The sequence below is a fragment of the Musa acuminata genome, chromosome BXJ2-5 (genome assembly GCF_036884655.1).
Source record: "Musa acuminata AAA Group cultivar baxijiao chromosome BXJ2-5, Cavendish_Baxijiao_AAA, whole genome shotgun sequence".
NCBI lineage: Eukaryota > Viridiplantae > Streptophyta > Magnoliopsida > Zingiberales > Musaceae > Musa > Musa acuminata.
The window spans coordinates 46,343,690-46,362,842 of NC_088342.1; the positions used below are offsets into that span (position 1 = coordinate 46,343,690).

Genomic DNA, 19,153 nt, shown 5'->3' on the forward strand with positions numbered 1-19,153 from the left:
ACATACACAACAAAAAAACAAAAGACAAAAATCATAGATTTCCCATATAAAAAAATTTCTTATCGGCGTACGAAGATTGGTGCACAAAAACCTACACAATCAAAAAATGCACGTATATAAAAGATGCATTACCTAAGGAGATCATATATTTATAAAAACTTACAGATCTTTAGGAGAGGATGAAGGAGGTTAGATGTCTTCCTCTCTAGTGGTAATCCACATAGTAGATGCGACAAAGACACTCCTCAAATCACTGCACAATCTTCCTCTTCATGCGCACCACGTGATCAAGAAGGGGTTGCCCCTTTTTTCTATTCACATGCCCTAAACTAGGGCTATTAACCAGGGAGGAAAGGGAGGGAGGAGTATAGAAGGTGGCAGCCAAAAAAAGTCTAGCCTATGCTTCTTTGGTTTCCTCCCATTTATAGATATTCATGTCAACATAACCTTAGTGTATCCTACCATATTGGGTACTAGATCTCTATCCAACTACCCAAGCATTTTTTATTAGTAAATCTCTATCCAATAATATATTATTAGCTCTTATTAGATCTTATCCACAAGATCTAATAATTCAGGGGCTTATTGGATATCTAATAAGATAGAGACTCCAGCGGATATCTCATATTTGAACCTCTACTCGACGTAACACCTTTCATATATGTGTGACCCTCTAGACTCAATATCGAGTTGGCCGTGAGTAATACCTGTCAGAACTCTTTCTGACTTGGTGAATTATCATAAGAGATGATAATTCACTCGACTCATCGATCATGGACATACTAGGCCACTATGTCATAATCCTTAAACGATACAAGGGAATCCAATCTATTGGACATATCTATCTTTAGTTAGAGTATATCTATAATCTCTCATCTATCTTGAGAATATATATAATATTTCTCTCATTACAATAAGAGCAGATGATCCTCTATTGACACTCAATTGCCCTTATAAAGTTGGTTGCAACTCTCAATGATCGACTATATTAAATCTAAAATTTCTTGACCTATAAATTCGGTATCAAAGAGTGAAGTACTAATATAGGGCATCATTGGTGTCTCAAGTCTAAGGACCAAATACACAACTAGGACGATGAAATCACTGTCTAATAATGAGGTATCATAAATCATCCAACATTTAGTTAGCAAATCAATCAATGAACTCATTCTCCAATGAGCACCTGCACTATATCCCTAGTGTCCCCACACGAGCAATTATGAGACCAGTCGTCTCCATCATATAGATAGGTATACAACACACCAGTATGTCTGGTTATCTCGATGTCTCTCTCGAGGAACCTACGGTCGAAATTATTTAGAGTCTATGTTTAAAAGCGAATCGATCTCATTATCATGATTTCATCACGATCCGATTCTCATTGCATAGATCCATGAACATCACAATACATGCAACAAACAACATAAAGTGAGAAAAATATCAATAAATAATAATAAGTAAAAAGAGTACATATCGTGTTACATGTGCCATCACTCATGTGATTGACTTGCAGGGCACCTATATCTAGTATCTACTACAGTAGAGATGTCAAGACAAATGTGCCTGAGGTGAATAAGACAAAAAAATCCACCCTACACTACGATGGAGATAACAGGTCAAACGTGCTCAAGGCATGTGAGTCGAAAAAATCTAACCCGCACCAAGACTAATCTGCTATAGAGAAAGTATAAAACCAATATACCCGAGACACTTGAATTAGAGAAACTCGATCTACAAGATGAAATCTCAAATGCTCTCGTATCGTAGGACCTAAATGACATGCTACAAACCTTCTTTTTTTTTTATAAAAGCTCAGAAGTACGCCTTTGGGGGTAGGACAAACGATAAGGAATATTTTGGCAATCAATCTCATCCCTCTAGTTTATCACCACAAAGATGCTAACATGGAAAAACAAGGACCCAATCATCCCCACAGGGCGTTGGTATGGAGGATGACGATCCATGGGGGGCCATTTAAGTCGACTTGATCAGCCCCCACAAATAGTAATCTACGGGTGATCGGTTGGGTCTACCTCCCCCTCGGTCGGTCCCCATGAGTGAAACGCCAGGGGAATGACATTACTAACAACACATGCTCGTCACCTCCATTGATGGAACAATAGTGAGAAAGTGTTACGATTATTACAAGCCTACCGCTCTCGTTAATGAAACGTTAGAGGGGAGATATTACAGTCATTATAAGTGATTTTTCTGACCGAATAATTATAAAAGTCGACCCTTAGTACTAGTATAAGGGGTCGAATATCTCTGCAACTAACCCTCTTATATTATACAACCACCCTAGAGCTAACTTAAGCATCGGAGAGTCATATCGGGAAACATAATCTCTGTGCAAAGACTCGTCGATGAGCCGAGATCCTTCTCGGCCCAACCTTAAGACCATCTCAGAACGATCGAAGCCACACAAAGATCATTTCAAAGCCACCTCATCTGTGCCAGAGCTGCCACAAGGGTGTCTCAGACATCCTGATGGCAAAACCCCACAACATACATGATATATAAATGATATTTTTTCTTCTTACCATCAATATATACTCTATTCTTCTTGTTTGTGTTCTTGCTTTCTTGATTGCTCACAGTACATCAAACAGAAGGGAAAGTTTACAGAAATCTTTCAAACTTACATGTGCAGATCTGTGTTAGGAAGGTGATCCTAAGATAAAACGAACTGCGAAAGGAATAAGCAATCAAATGTAGAACAATAGTAATTTCTAGCTCAAATTGAAGGCACACCTTCTCTCCTGATGGAAAGGTCACACAAAGAACCCAAAGAGAAAGCAAGAAGAGAGAGTGTGTAAAGATGCCGGCTGACCTCCGCGCGTCCATGCTTGTGCCGCTGCTCCGGAGTTATCTCCTTCGCTCCATGTTCGATTGAGGTCAAGTCAATCGGGCAAGCTTTTCCATTGCAAGAATAGTCGAGACTTGACCTGTGCTTCATGCCATCCACTCATCGTCTCATCAGTGGATGATGATGCTGATGGCTGTGTCTGAATTCGGATGATCCCTTTCTTGGCAATGATGCTGAATTATGTTCATTGGTAGAAGATGAGGATCGCAATGGGTGCACCAATTTCAAATCAAATCGGGCAAATTCGACATGACCGAAGTCAATGAATCCGAATCCAATTAAAATGTGCTGCAAAGTTTGATCCGCTCATGCTCTTATCGGATTCGGGACCGGTCGGGTCCGGAAATTCTCATCTTACATGGGGTTCGGGTTAAGTCGAATCGGACCCGCTTACGTTCCCTACGGCTACTTGTATCGTTTCAAATTTCAAACTTTCAAACGACCTCAAAAAGCGAACTCTTCCCGTACTCAGCTTTCCTCGCCTCCCTCCTTACCCTCTCGCCGTTCCCAACGAAGGAGCGGACAGAACCCTCGAGCTCGGCGCATCGTGTCGTGAAATCCGCTCCAAAGATGAAGAGAGCTATAAATCAGGACAGGGATCGGAGACCAACGCTTTGTGGCGGCGAAAGGTCTTAAGCCCGCTCCGCTCGTCGGGGGTTCCTTCGGGGTTGTTCTGGAGCTGCAGCAGACTCCCGATTCTCGAGAAGGCCCCCTCGATCGAACCCCGATTCCCGGTCGCAAGATCGTGGCGACCCGATCTTTCTTCGCGACATGGAGCTTGCATATAGCTAAGGTACGTCTTTCTCTGCCCGGTTTGGGGATTTAGGTTTCGTCCTGGTTCTTGAAAAGCGTCAAGGTTGGAGCTTTATGATGTTTCCTCCAAATGGGATTTGTAGTTGATGTTTTTGCCTGTGTCACCGACCTAAAAGTTTTTGTTCGGGTAGTAGAATGATCAATTTAGTTCCTTTGTGATGGCTGTGGGCTTTTGCAGAGTAGAAAGTTCCTACAGCGTTAATTTGGGATTTTGGTATGTTTTAATTTCATGTATGGGCTTTTCCCACTTCTTCAAGAAATGTCATTGCCTGTTTCTTTTAGTTTCTCTTCTTCTTCTTTAGTCTCTTTCTTGCTTGTTATGATGTGAAGACCCATCAACGCTTAGCAACTTGACTAGGTTGAATTACAAGGCATGGAAAGCGAACAACTTGCTTCTCCATCATTTTCATACAGTAATATATTTGTGTCTCGTTATCTTTAAGATAGTAGATGATGAATTATTCATATGGAGAAAACCTTTTCTTGATGGCTATCAGCACATACAATTAACCAACCTTCAGTTTCTCTTGGTTGCAATTTCTTTGTTCCCCAAGTAGGAATTGATTTCATGCCATCATATGAATCCTTTTGAGTCGGATTCTTCTTGATAACTATGACTGGAACCATCATGCTATATGAGTAAAATCGGATTCTTTATTGTTGTTCGTAACTCACCGAGTCCTGGCTTATGCAATTGTTCAAGTACAGGAAGCTTTTCGATAGAAGCGATGCATGATCGTGTTCTCAGGAAATTATTCTTTCTTCTTTTTTGTTAGATTTTTCAGGATATTGTTCATCTTTGCTAAATCATGAATAATTGTGCCAGTGAATTTTAGCTTGCTGGGCTCGTGCTGGATTCAAAATGAGAGAAGATATTTCGTCCAATGCCCGAACAAAGTTTGCCAAGTGCTCTGACCATAATCAAATTATGAGCACCAACACTAAATCCAGTGGGAATCCTGTAAAGCCGAAGTCTTCTTCGTCGTGGGGATCCCACTTTGTCAAAGGCTTCACCACAGATAAGAAATCCAAACAGCAGACGTCAATTGCCAACAAGAAGCAATCTATTGCTAGCTCAGATATCTCAAGTCAGAAGAGCCACTCTGTGCCATACCATTCTCGGGTTAGACGATCTCTTGTAGGTGACTTGCCATGCTCAGCTAATGCTGCTCAAGTTCATCCTCATGTGATTGATTCCCATCGGATTACATCCGCTGCTTCTCATGACCTATTTCTGGAGCTGGATCACTTGAGAGAACTCCTTCGAGAGGCTAAAGACAGAGAATCGACATTGCAGTCTGAGCTGCTTCAGTACAAGGAAAACCCAAGAGCTCTGGAGCTTGAGAAAGAAGTTGACTCAAAGAGAATCGAAATTGAGAAGCTCACATCGAGAGTCGGTTCATTGGAAGCTGAAAAAACGAACCTTTCGGAACAATTGGCCTCTTTGACTTCGAGCCTGCAAAACTCCCAAGGAGCTGATTCATGTGCACAGATACAGAAGCCATCATACAAGAATTTAGAGATCGAGGTTCTTGAGCTGCGCCGGCTGAACAAGGAGCTCCAGTTTCAGAAGCGAAATCTAGCATTTAGGCTTTCCTCTGCTGAATCCCAACTTGCTGCTCTCGCAAAGGTTACTGAGGTACTATAACTAGTAATTCTTTCATGTTAATGTTATGAGCTCTATCTCTTTCAAGAATACTGATCTTAGTTTCCCTCCCTCTCCCTCACACTCTCTCTCTCTCTCTCTCTCTCTCTCTCTCTCTCTCTCTCTCTATGTAATGCATGCAGAGTGATGTACTGGCGAAGGTTCAAGCTGAAGCATTACTGTTAAAGCACACAAATGAGTGCCTGAGCAAACAAGTCGAAGGTCTGCAGATGAGTAGGCTCAATGAAGTTGAGGAACTTGCTTACCTTCGTTGGGTCAATTCATGCTTGCGCCACGAACTCAGCAACTCAGACAAATCACTCAGTAAGATCTCGGATTTAGATGATCAGTTTGACAGCAAGAGCTGTGACAGAGTCATCATGACAACAGCTGATCAAGACGACAACTCAGACAAATCTGCACCTCTCGAAGTATGTAATTCTAACCGAGCAGGCCTCATCAAAAAGCTTGTGAAATGGTCTGAAAACAATGAAGAATACCAACATATAGATTGTGAAACACTGTTGGATAAAGACTGGATAGAGGCCAAGGAAGGGAGAAGCCCCTCACGAAGACACTCTATCAGCGGACCGAAGAGAACGGTAGAAGACATTGCAATTAACAAGAGAAGACAATCTGATAGTTTTGTTTCTTCCAAGGAATTACATGATGAAACATTTACTCCTGGAGATTGTCATCCAACAAGGGATAAGCACTTGCTTCTTGTACAAAAATATGATCTGCTCGGCACTCAAAGTCCAAGATTCTCTGCAAGCAAACCAGAAAGTTTCAAGGTTGCATCTTTGGATGTGGAAAAACGTGCACTCCGAATTCCCAAGCCTCCTCCAAGGCCTTCCAATTCGGTTCCTAATGTAACAAAGGCAGATGGGACAGTTCCACTGCCGCCGCCGCCTCCACCACCACCACCGCCGCCTGCTTTTCGAAAGTCCTCCACAAGAAAGACAGGGTTGGTGCAGAGAGCCCCACAGGTGGCAGAATTGTACCATTCACTCATGAGAAGAGACTCAAAGAAGGATCCTTCTGGTGGAGGAATTTGTGATGTCCTTAACGTTGCAAATGTCCGCAGCAGCATGATTGGTGAAATAGAGAACCGATCCTCCCATCTGCTTGCCGTATGAGACACAACCGATCACTATTATTTCCGAACTAAGTGTTTTTAGTACATTTGAAGCATAATATTTATCTTCTTCTCCTCTTTCTTCTGCAACCAGATAAAGGCAGATGTCGAAACACAAGGTGAATTCGTGAAGTCCCTGATAAAGGAGGTTAACGATGCTGCATATCATGACATTGAAGATGTTGTTGCATTCGTGAAGTGGCTTGATGACGAATTGTGCTTTCTTGTGAGCATGCTTGATCAACACTTCCTTTGTAGCCTGGCAGTTTTGAAGAACCTCTAAATCAATTTGCCTTTATTTTTCGAAGGTTGATGAGCGGGCAGTGTTGAAGCACTTTGATTGGCCTGAGAAGAAAGCTGACACTCTGCGAGAAGCAGCTTTCGGATATCGTGATATGAAGAAACTGGAGTCTGAAGTTACAAATTATAAGGACGATCCTCGTCTACCTTGTGATGTTGCATTGAAGAAAATGGTTGCATTATCTGAAAAGTAAGACCATTTAGTGCTTTCTTGAATCACATTACTCTTTAAAATCCATGTTTATTGTGTAATTGACACCGATCTGATTCATTTTCTCATGGAAAAAAAGGATGGAGCGAAACATTTATAATCTTTTTCGCACAAGAGATGTGATGATACGCCATTGCAAGGAATTCCAGATACCGACAGATTGGATGCTGGATTGTGGTATCATTAGCAAGGTACAAATTCTCAGCACATCATCAATGGCTATACATAATAAATTAATCGAAGGCTACTTATTCTAAAGATGAGGTCTTGTCTTTGTTCATCCAATGAGCTGTACTACTGCAATCGCAAACTTTTCATTCATTTTAAACCTTCTTGGCAACATTTGGTTTATGCAGCCATTTCTTTGTTAAAATGAAAGGACTGGAATGTATTCGAATGTTTAATCTTAACTTGCTTCCTAGTGATTCCTTCAGTTGGATGGTTGCAGATAAAATTCGGATCGGTAAAGTTGGCTAAGATGTATATGAAAAGAGTAGCAACAGAACTCCAGACGATGGGAGTCTCCAACAAAGATCCCGCTTTGGAGTATATGCTTCTTCAGGGAGTGAGATTTGCTTTCAGAATTCATCAGGTATGTGAAGATAACCGATGGAGTATAGAAACCAATGTTTTCTCAATAGATTTGTTCTTGGTGGCTTTCAGAATTTTTAATGCTATAATTATTGTAGGTTGTCATTTCTATTTTTGTTCAGTAAATAAACCAAACAATTCAACCTGCATAAACATCATTGCCAATAACATTATGCTTGAGTAAATTGTGGAGAACAGAATTTACTTACAATAACATGGTAAATAAATGGTTGATGGTCAAAAAATATTTCATTGTAGAATGTAAGTCTGGTTTTGGGGTTTCTACTACTTCCTAGTTAAGAACTTTGGCTCTGGCTCTCCTCTTTATACTGTGTTCTTGACAATGCCTATTCGATACGGTTGATAAGGATGTAGAAATTTTTGGGTACCTCCTCAAACAATTGATTTATTTTGTTCATGGATTGTTACCTTGGACAAAGTTTCAGTGGCCAAACTGAGAAAATATAAAGAAACCCTTTTCGATTACAATCTTAGAAGGGCATGAAATATCAAAACAAGGGGACATTTGACTTGTTCACAATGAAAATATCATGTTTTTGATGATTATATGCTGAGGTTAAGTGTCTGCATCGCAGTTTGCCGGAGGGTTCGATGCAGAGACGATGGATGCATTTGAGGAGCTGCAGAACCTCGCATACGTTAGAAACAAGGCATAGGAAAAGAAACAGAAGCTTACTATCTCGGTAAGCAACATACGATCGATGTGAACACGTTGCAGTAGTGCTCGCCATGCTTGTTCTTGTAATGCTTTTTTTTGTACATGTTGTGAAACCACTGCAGTGGAAACCACAAACGCTGCAGGGTGTGTGCATGCTTGGTTGTGACTGTCACAAAGGAACGCTAACCAAACGTTGTGAGACTACCTTTTGTGTTTTCTTGGGTAGTTGAATCGTTTTGTGGCAGTGTCAGCTGTTCCGATGATGTTTGCAACTGCAATTTGCTAATTGCTACAGCTATGGATCGAAGAGACGAAGGTTTCTGACCATCGAATTCGAAACCGAATCAGTCAAAACTAGAATTGAAACTGGTCAACGGTTTCGAACTGAGGAACCGTTCGGTTCGGTTCCAATTCCTCTTTTGTCATCTGAACCCTAGTGATGCCCGCTCCTCTCACTCTTAGGTTAGTCTATCCTCATCCTCCACACTCATGCTTGGCCAATGCTACCCTCCTCTATCGTTAGACCGTTGGTCAGACGATAGAGGAGGATAGCATTCGACCTGACTGTCATCAAAAAGCATCTTCCGAATTCGATCTTCGTACAAGAAACACCTCGAGAGATTTTTGTTTTCACCACAAAAATATCTTGAACAACCTTACACATACAACATTCTCAACTTTTAATTTCCGCGTGCTAAGAAAAGTCAGGTGCAGACAAGAAAAAACCAGATAAGAGTACAACACAAACACGTCGAGGCACTGCATATCCCAACATATCATCACATCGATGAGAAAAAGGGGAAGACAACCATACAAACATAGAACTGGGTCTACTAGTACAAACCAAATGCAACGTTTCTTAGGATCACTCTGCCATCTCCTCTTCCTCTTCCTCGTATTCTTCATCGTCTGCTGTTGCATCTTGGTACTGTTGGTACTCCGCCACCAGATCATTCATATTGCTCTCGGCCTCTGTAAACTCCATCTCGTCCATGCCCTCTCCAGTGTACCAATGCAAGAAAGCCTTCCTCCGGAACATGGCTGTGAACTGCTCGCTGACCCTTCTGAACATCTCCTGGATGGACGTTGAGTTCCCGATGAAAGTGGAAGCCATCTTCAGCCCCTTAGGTGGAATGTCACACACACTCGACTTGACATTGTTTGGTATCCACTCCACGAAGTAGGAAGAGTTCTTATTCTGAACATTGAGCATCTGCTCATCAACTTCCTTCGTGCTCATCTTCCCACGGAACATGGCAGAGGCAGTTAAGTACCGGCCATGACGGGGATCAGCAGCACACATCATGTTCTTGGCATCCCACATTTGCTGGGTCAATTCAGGAACTGTGAGGGCCCGGTACTGCTGTGAGCCCCTGGAGGTCAAGGGTGCAAACCCTACCATAAAGAAGTGGAGGCGGGGAAAAGGGATGAGATTTACAGCAAGCTTCCGGAGGTCGGAATTAAGCTGCCCAGGGAATCGAAGGCAGCATGTTACACCACTCATTGTAGCAGAGATCAGGTGATTAAGATCACCAACTGAAACATGAAAAGGATCAGCAATGTCAAAGAAACAATGCAAATTGCAAATGTATTTTGAACTTAATAAAGTGTATAAAAAATCTAGGCCAACAAAATGGAAAACTTGAACTGCATTTACATAGGAATGTTGTACTTGTAAACAAAGAAAAGGCATGTTGAAGCACAAGATGACTGATTGCTCCCAGAAAGACACGAAAGAAGAAAAAGGTAATAAAAAATGTAAAAGAGGCATGGAAAAGATAAGCAACTACGGTTATTCTTGTAGCAAGGCATTACATATTTAATTTTAGTAAAAACAAAGAAGCGCCTCAGGACATCCCCATCTTCTTAATTTAGACAAATTTTAAAAAATGATTCTTTAAATAGCATAAAAGAGAATACATGGATATGCAGATAGTACTCACAAGTAGGATTTGCAAGCTTCAGAGTGCGAAAGCAGATATCGTACAATGCTTCATTGTCAAGGACCATACACTCGTCAGCATTCTCAACAAGCTGATGAACTGAGAGGGTAGCGTTGTATGGCTCCACAACTGTATCAGACACCTTTGGTGATGGGAATACAGAGAATGTGAGCATCATTCTATCTGGGTATTCCTCCCTGATCTTAGAGATAAGAAGGGTGCCCATGCCAGATCCAGTCCCTCCTCCCAATGAGTGGCACACTTGGAAGCCTGCAGAGCAACAAAATAGTTTAAAGATTAAACAGCAGGGTCGCAGTTTTGCTTGCAGCATTAGGTACATAGAACACCACATAAACAAGAAGGGGCAAAAGACAAATAAAATCTGACATATGCTTGCAAATGAAGACCAGAATTTATTAGACAGAGAAGCCACTGTAATTTTTTCTGCAGCTGATATCAACAAAAATCTATACAAGAGGGGACCGAGTTCTCAGCATCATGACTGAGAAACTTTGGGAGCCATTCATAACTTTTCTTCTGTACCGCTTAGGAGACCAAAAGTCAAATTTTACCAATCAACATCCATAAGAACTTATCCACTCTGTAAGAATTGACCGACAGCAGAGTTCATAGAGGTACTCTTTAGACAGCACAAATTCTATATTTCTCCATGGTATATGCGGATCGAAATATCTTTGATTTGTTTGAAGTTGATCAAAGCTAGAGAAGCAAATGAACAGGTGCCACTGGTAAATTCCATTCCCAATCGAACATATAACAGTATTTAGACATGTAAACAGCGGACTCCAGCCTTTTACATGGCCAAGTACTTATAGCTGAAAATTCAATTTCCGTCAAGCATGAAGTCCTAGATAACCCAATAGGCTAAACCAAGAAATTAGAAAAGAGAGAAAAATCAAGTCTTGTAAATTCCATTTCACTTATCTTGACAGGTCCTAACTTGGATAGGTCATAATTACAAAACACCAGTTCACTCTTATCGTTTGAACAAAAATCACAAGAACAGGTCAATTAAAAGCTTGATGTACCATATTCACAGGCTTGATTAATAATGTCATTCCAATTTCTAAATATTATAAATGGAAAGATCTGTTGAGACTTCAGATTTCTTGTCAAAATCAATAAATTCTGCAGGCTACATTGATAATGGAAGACCAAAAAAACAACAAAAATGCAGTAGTACATGTGTAGAGCAGCAATATAATCAAAGAGTATATATTCATTTGTTAGATCGAAGCCCTCTAGATTAACGGAAAAAAAAATTGCAGACCAAAGATCCCGAGATTACTTTATCAGGAACCCTTAATATACCCAGATCTCATGCAAAAAGACGTAAGCCAATAAAATAACCAAAAAAGGACAAAACTTCGTCCATGCTTATAAGAGATCTGAAAGACTTATGGATATCCATACGCACTAACCGACACTCAATTAGAAGTTCCCACCGAAATAACATAAGATCTACAAAAAAAACATACCGACTTCGAAAGAAGAACGAAAGAAAGATGAATACCCTGCAAGCAGTCGCAGTTCTCGGCTTCCTTCCTGACCACGTCGAGGACCGAGTCGATGAGCTCGGCGCCCTCGGTGTAGTGCCCCTTGGCCCAATTGTTCCCGGCGCCGGACTGGCCGAATACGAAGTTGTCAGGCCTGAAGATCTGGCCGATGGGCCCGGATCTGACAGAGTCCATGGTCCCAGGCTCGAGATCCATGAGCACAGCGCGAGGAACGTAGCGTCCGCCGCTGGCCTCGTTATAGTAGACATTGATCCTTTCCAGCTGGAGTTCGGAGTCACCAGTGTACTTCCCGGTGCCGTCGATGCCGTGCTCGTCGCAGATCACCTCCCAGAACTTGGCCCCGATCTGGTTCCCGCACTGCCCGCCCTGGACGTGGAGGATCTCCCTCATCTTCGCCGCCGCTGGCCGGAGCGCTCGATAGGGCTAGGGATCCGGATCGCCGGGGAGAGAACGAGAGATCAGAAGCAGAGGAGGGGAGCAATTGAAGGCGGAGAAAGCGGCAGCTCAAGATTTGAGATCCGGAGCAGCCTTTTATAGTGGGGACTCTAAGATCTCCACACCAGCAAGAATCTTACCGCACGCTGTAAATGTAGCGATCAACCGATGATCATGGTCCTCCACAGCCTCCGCCGTCCATTCAAAATTTAGATGGAGCGTCGCGGTGACCAGAACGAGAGTCGTTTCGGTGCCGCGGAGACTAATTGTAAGGACGCTCCCGCCTAGGATACTAATTCGACGGTATAGATAAGCCCAGATGTGCCCGTCACAGCACAATGATAGGGCGCGGGCGTGCCGGAGAGGAAGGCGATCGCAAACCATGGTTAAGTTAAGCTAAAATAATTAAAGGCAAAATTGCATATGCCGACAAAAATATAACTCGTTTTCGTATTCTATCAATACAATTTGATTGAAAGAGGCAGTGAGTGACAGACGTACTTCATTTAGTAGCATAAGATCAAAGAGTATTATTGTTTCACTGTAGGGAAAACAACATGCAAACAGCTGACTGCAATTGTTTGCTTATTGGAGTGTTAACATGGATGTGAAGAAGCTGCAGTGATGTTGCTTCTTCAATTGTTGGTGCCCAATTTAGAACTGAGCTTGAAGCCAGTCGACGGTCTTCTTGTCCACTTGGAAAGCTCCAAATGGCAAATATTATCATCATCGAATAAGGTTGATGAAGCATGGTACCTTTTGTTGGGCTCAGCCCATAGGTGGGCTTGGACGGTTGATTTGGGCATTCAGTCCAAATCTGATTTATTAAAAAAATAAAAATATATAATTTTGAGGTTTTTGTTAGACAATCAATCAGTTAAACTTCATCGATTTTAGTCTAAATTTTATATGAAAAATCTATAAGTTTAATGATGTCGATATACAGTTTATCCTCTTTGAGATACTTTTCTGCTATATTTACTTGGTGAGACTTAAAATTTTTCTTTCATGAAATACATTTGATGATATGTTATTATTGAACCAAGATATGTGTTTTTGATATTATTATTATCAGCGACGATGGAAGTTTGAAGTAGACTTCGATCTTATGATTTTTTCTGGATTGAATTTTTCACGTAAAATATTCGATGTCTTATTTTGTAATTGATTTATTATTCTACTGTTTATGTTGCTCTAATTAATATTTGCTTTCGATAATAAATTGATATTTTGATAAAAAAACATTTCACTATAATAATTTTTCTCAACGGCTTTGGAGTTCATATCAGCGACGCAGAAGTCTCGAAGAGGACTAGGATCAGAAGCCAATGCATGAGAGGCAGCCAAGGCAAGGAGAGCAATGAGAAGGATTTTGGCAGCCATCCGTAGGCTTTAGGGTGGATGAAGTTGCTTGGTGCTGTGATACAAATGGTTGAAGGAGAATGATACACATGGAGAAGCAGTAGGCTCCGAGACGTTCTTGATCATTAGGTGAAAGAGTTGAAATGTATAACGTGTTGGGTGCCATCTGCTTGCTGGGCATGAAGCTTTTTGACAGAGTCGCAGTGATTGCTTGCCTTCCTTGCTTAACACAAAAAGACTCACTATCCGACTCAGTATGGCCAACCAAATCCACACCCAGTTCTCCAAGATTGCATAGTGTCCACTTGATCTCGTCAACGTTAATATATGTATCGTCAGCAATGACCGAGCTCTTCATTAGGGCACGCTGAAGAAGTAAATGAACGCAAGTGGTGGATCCATTGAATGAACAAAATAGTCCAAGCTAGATTTCTAGGATGACATAACGCTACCAAAGTCGTGGGAAGTTTCGCAAAGATGTCGGAGATGGGTATGAAAAGAACATACTCGTAATGGGACTATTTGTATATCAGATTATGAACAGTTGATCTCTGAAATCTCATCCCTCGTTATACAACCTTGTTTGTCCTACAACTCGAGGTAATAACTTTCCTAAGTTATTTCGGGATTTTTTTGGTATTATGATTGTTGCGTAAATTAACTTATAATTGATGTATTTTAGTAAATAAATCCACATGAATATATAAAGTTGGCGAAGCTCAAAGAGGATAGAGATAACGTGGATAAAAGCATGCATATAATATGGAATATTGCACTCTATGCTATGATCTTCCGGTGGGAGATAGTTAATTCGTAAAGCCTATCAACTACGCAATAATACGCTAATAAAGATACTCACGAATTCTGAAACATGACGCACTTCATACTTGCTTTTCATAACATAGAAAGGCTGCTTGATTCCATTACAATAGCAAATGCAAACAGGTAGTCCACTGTTTGCTTATTGACACCAAAACACAGGAGCTAAGAGTGCAGCTTATTTGATTCCTCCGACTAGTTTTTCTTCGCGAACTGAGCCTGAAGCCAGTCGACGGTCTTCTTGTCCACTTGGAAAGCCTTGGCGAGGATTTCATCCGAGATGGGGGGATTCGATCCGAACACAGCATCGGCGATGGTGATGGTGCCAGGGTTTTGGCTGCTGAGAGCACCGATGGCGAAGGTGTTGGTGTGCCCAGGGTTGAACTGGAAGTGGATGAGGCCTTGAGGGAACACGAACACATCACCCTTCTTCAGCATCTTGGTGAAGAGACGGTTGCCGTCGTCGGTGTTGGATGTGACGAAGCCGACCAAGAGCTGTCCCTCTATGACGGTGAGGATCTCGGTAGCACGGGGGTGAGTGTGGGGCGGGTTGAGGCCATTGGGGATGTAGTCGATGCGAACCATGGAGATGCCGAGGGTGTTGAGCCCTGGAATCTGGATCACGTTGGCAGGCGTGACATTGAACCCCAACTTGTTGTTTCTTGTATCGCCGGGCATGTCGAGGCCAGAAAGAGAGAAGTCGTCGGCTTTCACAACCATGGGGTCCTTGCAGACGAATCCATTCACCCGCACTGCAACAGCAGAAGGAAGAAGCAAACTCGGTCGGTAAACATGCATCAGGAGAACAAACGCACCGAAGGAAATTAATCTGGATACTATGAATACCTTTAGACTCCATATCTGCGACACAGAAGTCTTGAAGTTGGCTAGGATCAGAAGCCATTGCAAGAGAGGAAGCCATGGCGAGGAGAACAAGGAGAAACATTTCGGCGGCCATCTGTAATCTCTTAGATGGATGGGATTACCTGGTGCCGTGATACAATGGCCTGGAAGAGACGGGTATATATAGAGAAGCAGGCTCTGAAACATTCATGATCATTAGGTGAAGGAGATGAAAAGTATACCATGTTAGGTTGCTTTCTTCCACCTCGTACGAGATCCATATGATGCACAGTAACCATTAAATTTGTTGACGTGTCTCAATAACCTAATCCATGACCATTTGATACGTATATATATAATGATGGAGCTTTTAGTTAGATCATGCTGTAGCGTAAAATGGACTCTTACGTTCGACAGCATAATCCACCACGTGAGATTTTGGTGACGACCTTACGCTACCAAACAAGAGGAGAAGTCAGCAAAGGTGTGGCAGATGAACTGAACAAGCTAAGGACAGGTAGAAAGAACAAGAAGCCAAAGATGCGATTACCAATTTGACCTTGTCGGGTCTTTGTGTACTGCTACGGCTGATACCGTGTATTATAATTAAGGTGTTCTATGTCATCTCCGACTATTTTCATCACACTGAGACGTCGCGTGCATGTTGCAATGAAGTATGTAAATACGTAAGTTCTTAAGAGATTATAAGTTGATATAATGCTGTCCAAGAATAGTAAGCATGTTGATAGTTGTCTCTACGTTAAGTTATTAAGAGATCATAAGAGGTTTTGAAAATACTAACTTTTTGTATATAGATGTACAAGAATATTGTACGATTTAGATAAAATCAACTATATTCGTGATAAAAATCAATGAGGTTAAGTGAGATAAAATATTTTTTTTAATTAAATATCTAAAGTAAAATTAACATATGAACATCACATTGTTAGCATAAAATTTATAATCATACTATATATAATACGAAAAAAAATTTATGTCAAAATTTAAAATCAAATAATAATGGATCTAAACAATATTACGATGCATACCTTTCGTTGTTATTTAGAGGAATAAATATTATCTGATCTACAGGCGTATCATCGTCGGATCTAAATGAAATACTTCTATTTAGCCCTTAGAGATCATATCTATTTATAAACAAAAGCAAAGAGTCTAAGATATTAGGAAAGTTCCTCCCATAAAGATATACTAGGAATCCTACGATAATATGATTTTTTTTTTATTAATCAATAATCATAATCAGAATTCAATCATATCTATAATACATTTTACCTAATTAAATATGACCACATAATCTAACACTCAATCATAAATCCATAAAAAATTAGAATTTTTGAACTCATTTCAACCGAGTTCCCAAAAAGTTTATTAAGTAAATAAGATATTATTATGAATACAAAACATTTTAAAGTTTTATAGATGATAATTCTTTTCTAGAAGGTTCTGCCAGCGAGGATGAATAAAAAAAAGAAAAATATCGATCTAATATTTGTAATTTATATAAATATAAACATTTTTCGTCCATCCAACTCAGCAACCTCTCTGGCAATCAGAAAGATTTCAATAACGATCAAACAAAGGCTAATCGATTATTTCAGTCATCAGATTTTGGTGGCAACGACATGTTACCAAACACCATAAAGAAGCTCTCAAAGTCCGACCACGAGACAAGACAACGTTGCCAATAAGAATCCGACTCCGTTTTTCGACCTCGTTCCATACTGTATATTACGATCGAAGTGAACTGTGTCATCTTCAACTATTTCACCATCACACTGTTTATATATTATTATGGTCTATTTGTGATCACAATTTCGGGAATTCTTGGTGATGACTTGTTGAAGTTATGATCGTGTTATACAATATCTCATGTTTCAGTCATAATATTTGCATAAATTGACTTATTACCGGTATATTTTAGTAAAGTTGTCTGTCTAGATATATAAAGTTCATGAACCTGAGGGAGGATAAACATAAGGTGGATAAAGAAGTATGCATATATATATAATATGAGATATTACACTTTTTGAGGATGCTGCACTCCATATAATCTATAATCTTCCAGGTGGGAAATACTATCATATGATCTAAATATTGAAATATGACTCATGGATTTCTTTCTTAAAAATCAAGTTTTATTTATTATATTTAATGACGTGTTTATATGAAATTTGCAACAGTACACCAATCGTACGTCAATAGAGATGACTCGAGAATTCTGAAACATGACACACTTCATACGTACTTTTCATAACATAGAAAGGCTGCTTAATTCCATTACAATAGCAAATGCAAACAGGTAGTCCACTGTTTGCTTATTCACACCAAAACACAGGAGCTAAGAGTGCAGCTTATTTGATTCCTCCGACTAGTTTTTCTTCGCGAACTGAGCCTGAAGCCAGTCGACAAGCTTCTTGTCCACTTGGAAAGCCTTGGCGAGGATTTCATCCGAGATGGGGGGATTCGCCCCGAACACAGCATCGGCGATTGTGATGGTGCCGGGGTTTTGGCTACTGAGAGCACCGATGGCGAAGGTGTTGGTGTACCCAGGGTTGAACTGGAAGTGGATGAGGCCTTGAGGGAACACAAACACGTCACCCTTCTTCAGCATCTTGGTGAAGAGGCGGTTGTCGGTGTTGGATGTGACGAAGCCGACTAAGAGCTGTCCCTCTATGACGGTGAGGATCTCGGTGGCACGGGGGTGAGTGTGGGGCGGGTTGAGGCCTTTGGGGATGTAGTCGATGCGAACCATGGAGATGCCGAGGGTGTTGAGTCCTGGAATCTGCATCACGTTGGCAGGCGTGACATTGAACCCGAACTTGTTTCCGGTATCGCCAGGCATGTCGAGGCCAGAAAGAGAGAAGTCGTCGGCTTTCACAACCATGGGGTCCTTGCAGACGAACCCATTCACCAGCACTGCAACAGCAGAAGGAAGAAGCAAACTCGGTCGGTAAACATGCATCAGGAGAACAAACGCACCGAAGGAACTTAATCTGGATACTATTAATACCTTTAGAGTCCTTATCTGCGACACAGAAGTCTTGAAGTTGACTAGGATCAGAAGCCATTGCCAGAGAGGAAGCCATGGCGAGGAGAACAAGGAGAAACATCTCGGTGGCCATCTGTAATCTCTTAGATGGATGGGATTGCTTGGGGCCGTGATACAATGGCCTGGAAGAGACGGGTATATATAGAGAAGCAGGCTCTGAAACATTCACGATCATTAGGTGAAGGAGATGAAAAGTATACCATGTTAGGTTGCCTTCCTCTCGCGATAATATTGTCTATAGCCGTCTCCTCGTACGAGCTTCCTCTGTTGCAGGGTAACAAATAGGTCTTTTGACGCGGTCTCAGTGATTGCTTGAATGCGTGCGTTCGCCGCCACAGAAAAATAGTTCTTTAGTTTAATGCCAACCTAATCCATGACCACATTGTATACACAATAATGGAGCTTTTCAACCTAATCCGAAATCCACCGGGTGAGATTTTGGTGACGACGTCAAGATACCAAGCACGATGAGAAGTCTGCAAACATGTGGGAGATCAGGAGAACAAGAGCAAGGTTGCGTCCAAAGAACAAGACAATAGTGTGTCGTTGCCAATTTGACTTCGTCTGATGCCGTGTATTATGATTCAAGTATTCTTTATCAGTACAAAGTATGTATGTATGTATGTATGTATGAATAGCATGTATGTATGTATGTATTATGATTCAAGTATTCTCTCTCTCTCTCTCTCTCTCTCTCTCTCTCTCTCTCTCTCTCTCTCTCATTTGGGAAAGTGAGATCATTTGTAATCAAGCAAAAGTTCTTGCTCTGAACTAATAAAGAAAACTATATAGATCAATAAATTCATACTATTTTTTTAGTTTTTCAATTCAACTAAAATTCACTGTGTGATTTTGTTAAACCAAAAATACATCTCTTACGATAGAAATAACATTTGC

The 19,153-nt window shown here is 41.1% G+C and overlaps 4 protein-coding genes across 4 annotated transcripts; 1 reads left to right on the plus strand and 3 right to left on the minus strand.

Annotated features, from left to right (window-relative positions):
- Positions 1–3,346: 3,346 nt before the first annotated feature.
- LOC135613060 (protein CHUP1, chloroplastic-like) lies at positions 3,347–8,438 on the plus strand. Its single transcript, XM_065110009.1, has 8 exons — positions 3,347–3,662; positions 4,509–5,321; positions 5,471–6,460; positions 6,560–6,691; positions 6,774–6,955; positions 7,056–7,167; positions 7,425–7,568; positions 8,164–8,438. The coding sequence occupies exons 2-8, from the start codon at positions 4,545–4,547 to the stop codon at positions 8,242–8,244; spliced, it is 2,418 nt and encodes an 805-aa protein (XP_064966081.1). The 5' UTR covers positions 3,347–3,662; positions 4,509–4,544; the 3' UTR covers positions 8,245–8,438.
- A 464-nt stretch (positions 8,439–8,902) lies between these two features.
- On the minus strand, positions 8,903–12,237 carry LOC103986315 (tubulin beta chain). The gene is made up of 3 exons (XM_009404284.3): positions 11,724–12,237; positions 10,190–10,459; positions 8,903–9,782 (listed from the first exon to the last, which is right to left on the minus strand). Exons 1-3 carry the CDS (start codon positions 12,115–12,117, stop codon positions 9,112–9,114), a joined length of 1,335 nt encoding a protein of 444 aa, XP_009402559.1. The 5' UTR covers positions 12,118–12,237; the 3' UTR covers positions 8,903–9,111.
- A 2,149-nt stretch (positions 12,238–14,386) lies between these two features.
- Positions 14,387–15,345, minus strand: LOC135611903 (putative germin-like protein 2-1). Its single transcript, XM_065107550.1, has 2 exons — positions 15,190–15,345; positions 14,387–15,095 (listed from the first exon to the last, which is right to left on the minus strand). The coding sequence occupies exons 1-2, from the start codon at positions 15,299–15,301 to the stop codon at positions 14,539–14,541; spliced, it is 669 nt and encodes a 222-aa protein (XP_064963622.1). The 5' UTR covers positions 15,302–15,345; the 3' UTR covers positions 14,387–14,538.
- A 2,078-nt stretch (positions 15,346–17,423) lies between these two features.
- LOC135613062 (putative germin-like protein 2-1) lies at positions 17,424–18,378 on the minus strand. Its single transcript, XM_065110012.1, has 2 exons — positions 18,218–18,378; positions 17,424–18,123 (listed from the first exon to the last, which is right to left on the minus strand). The coding sequence occupies exons 1-2, from the start codon at positions 18,327–18,329 to the stop codon at positions 17,576–17,578; spliced, it is 660 nt and encodes a 219-aa protein (XP_064966084.1). The 5' UTR covers positions 18,330–18,378; the 3' UTR covers positions 17,424–17,575.
- Between the last annotated feature and the right edge of the window lie 775 nt (positions 18,379–19,153).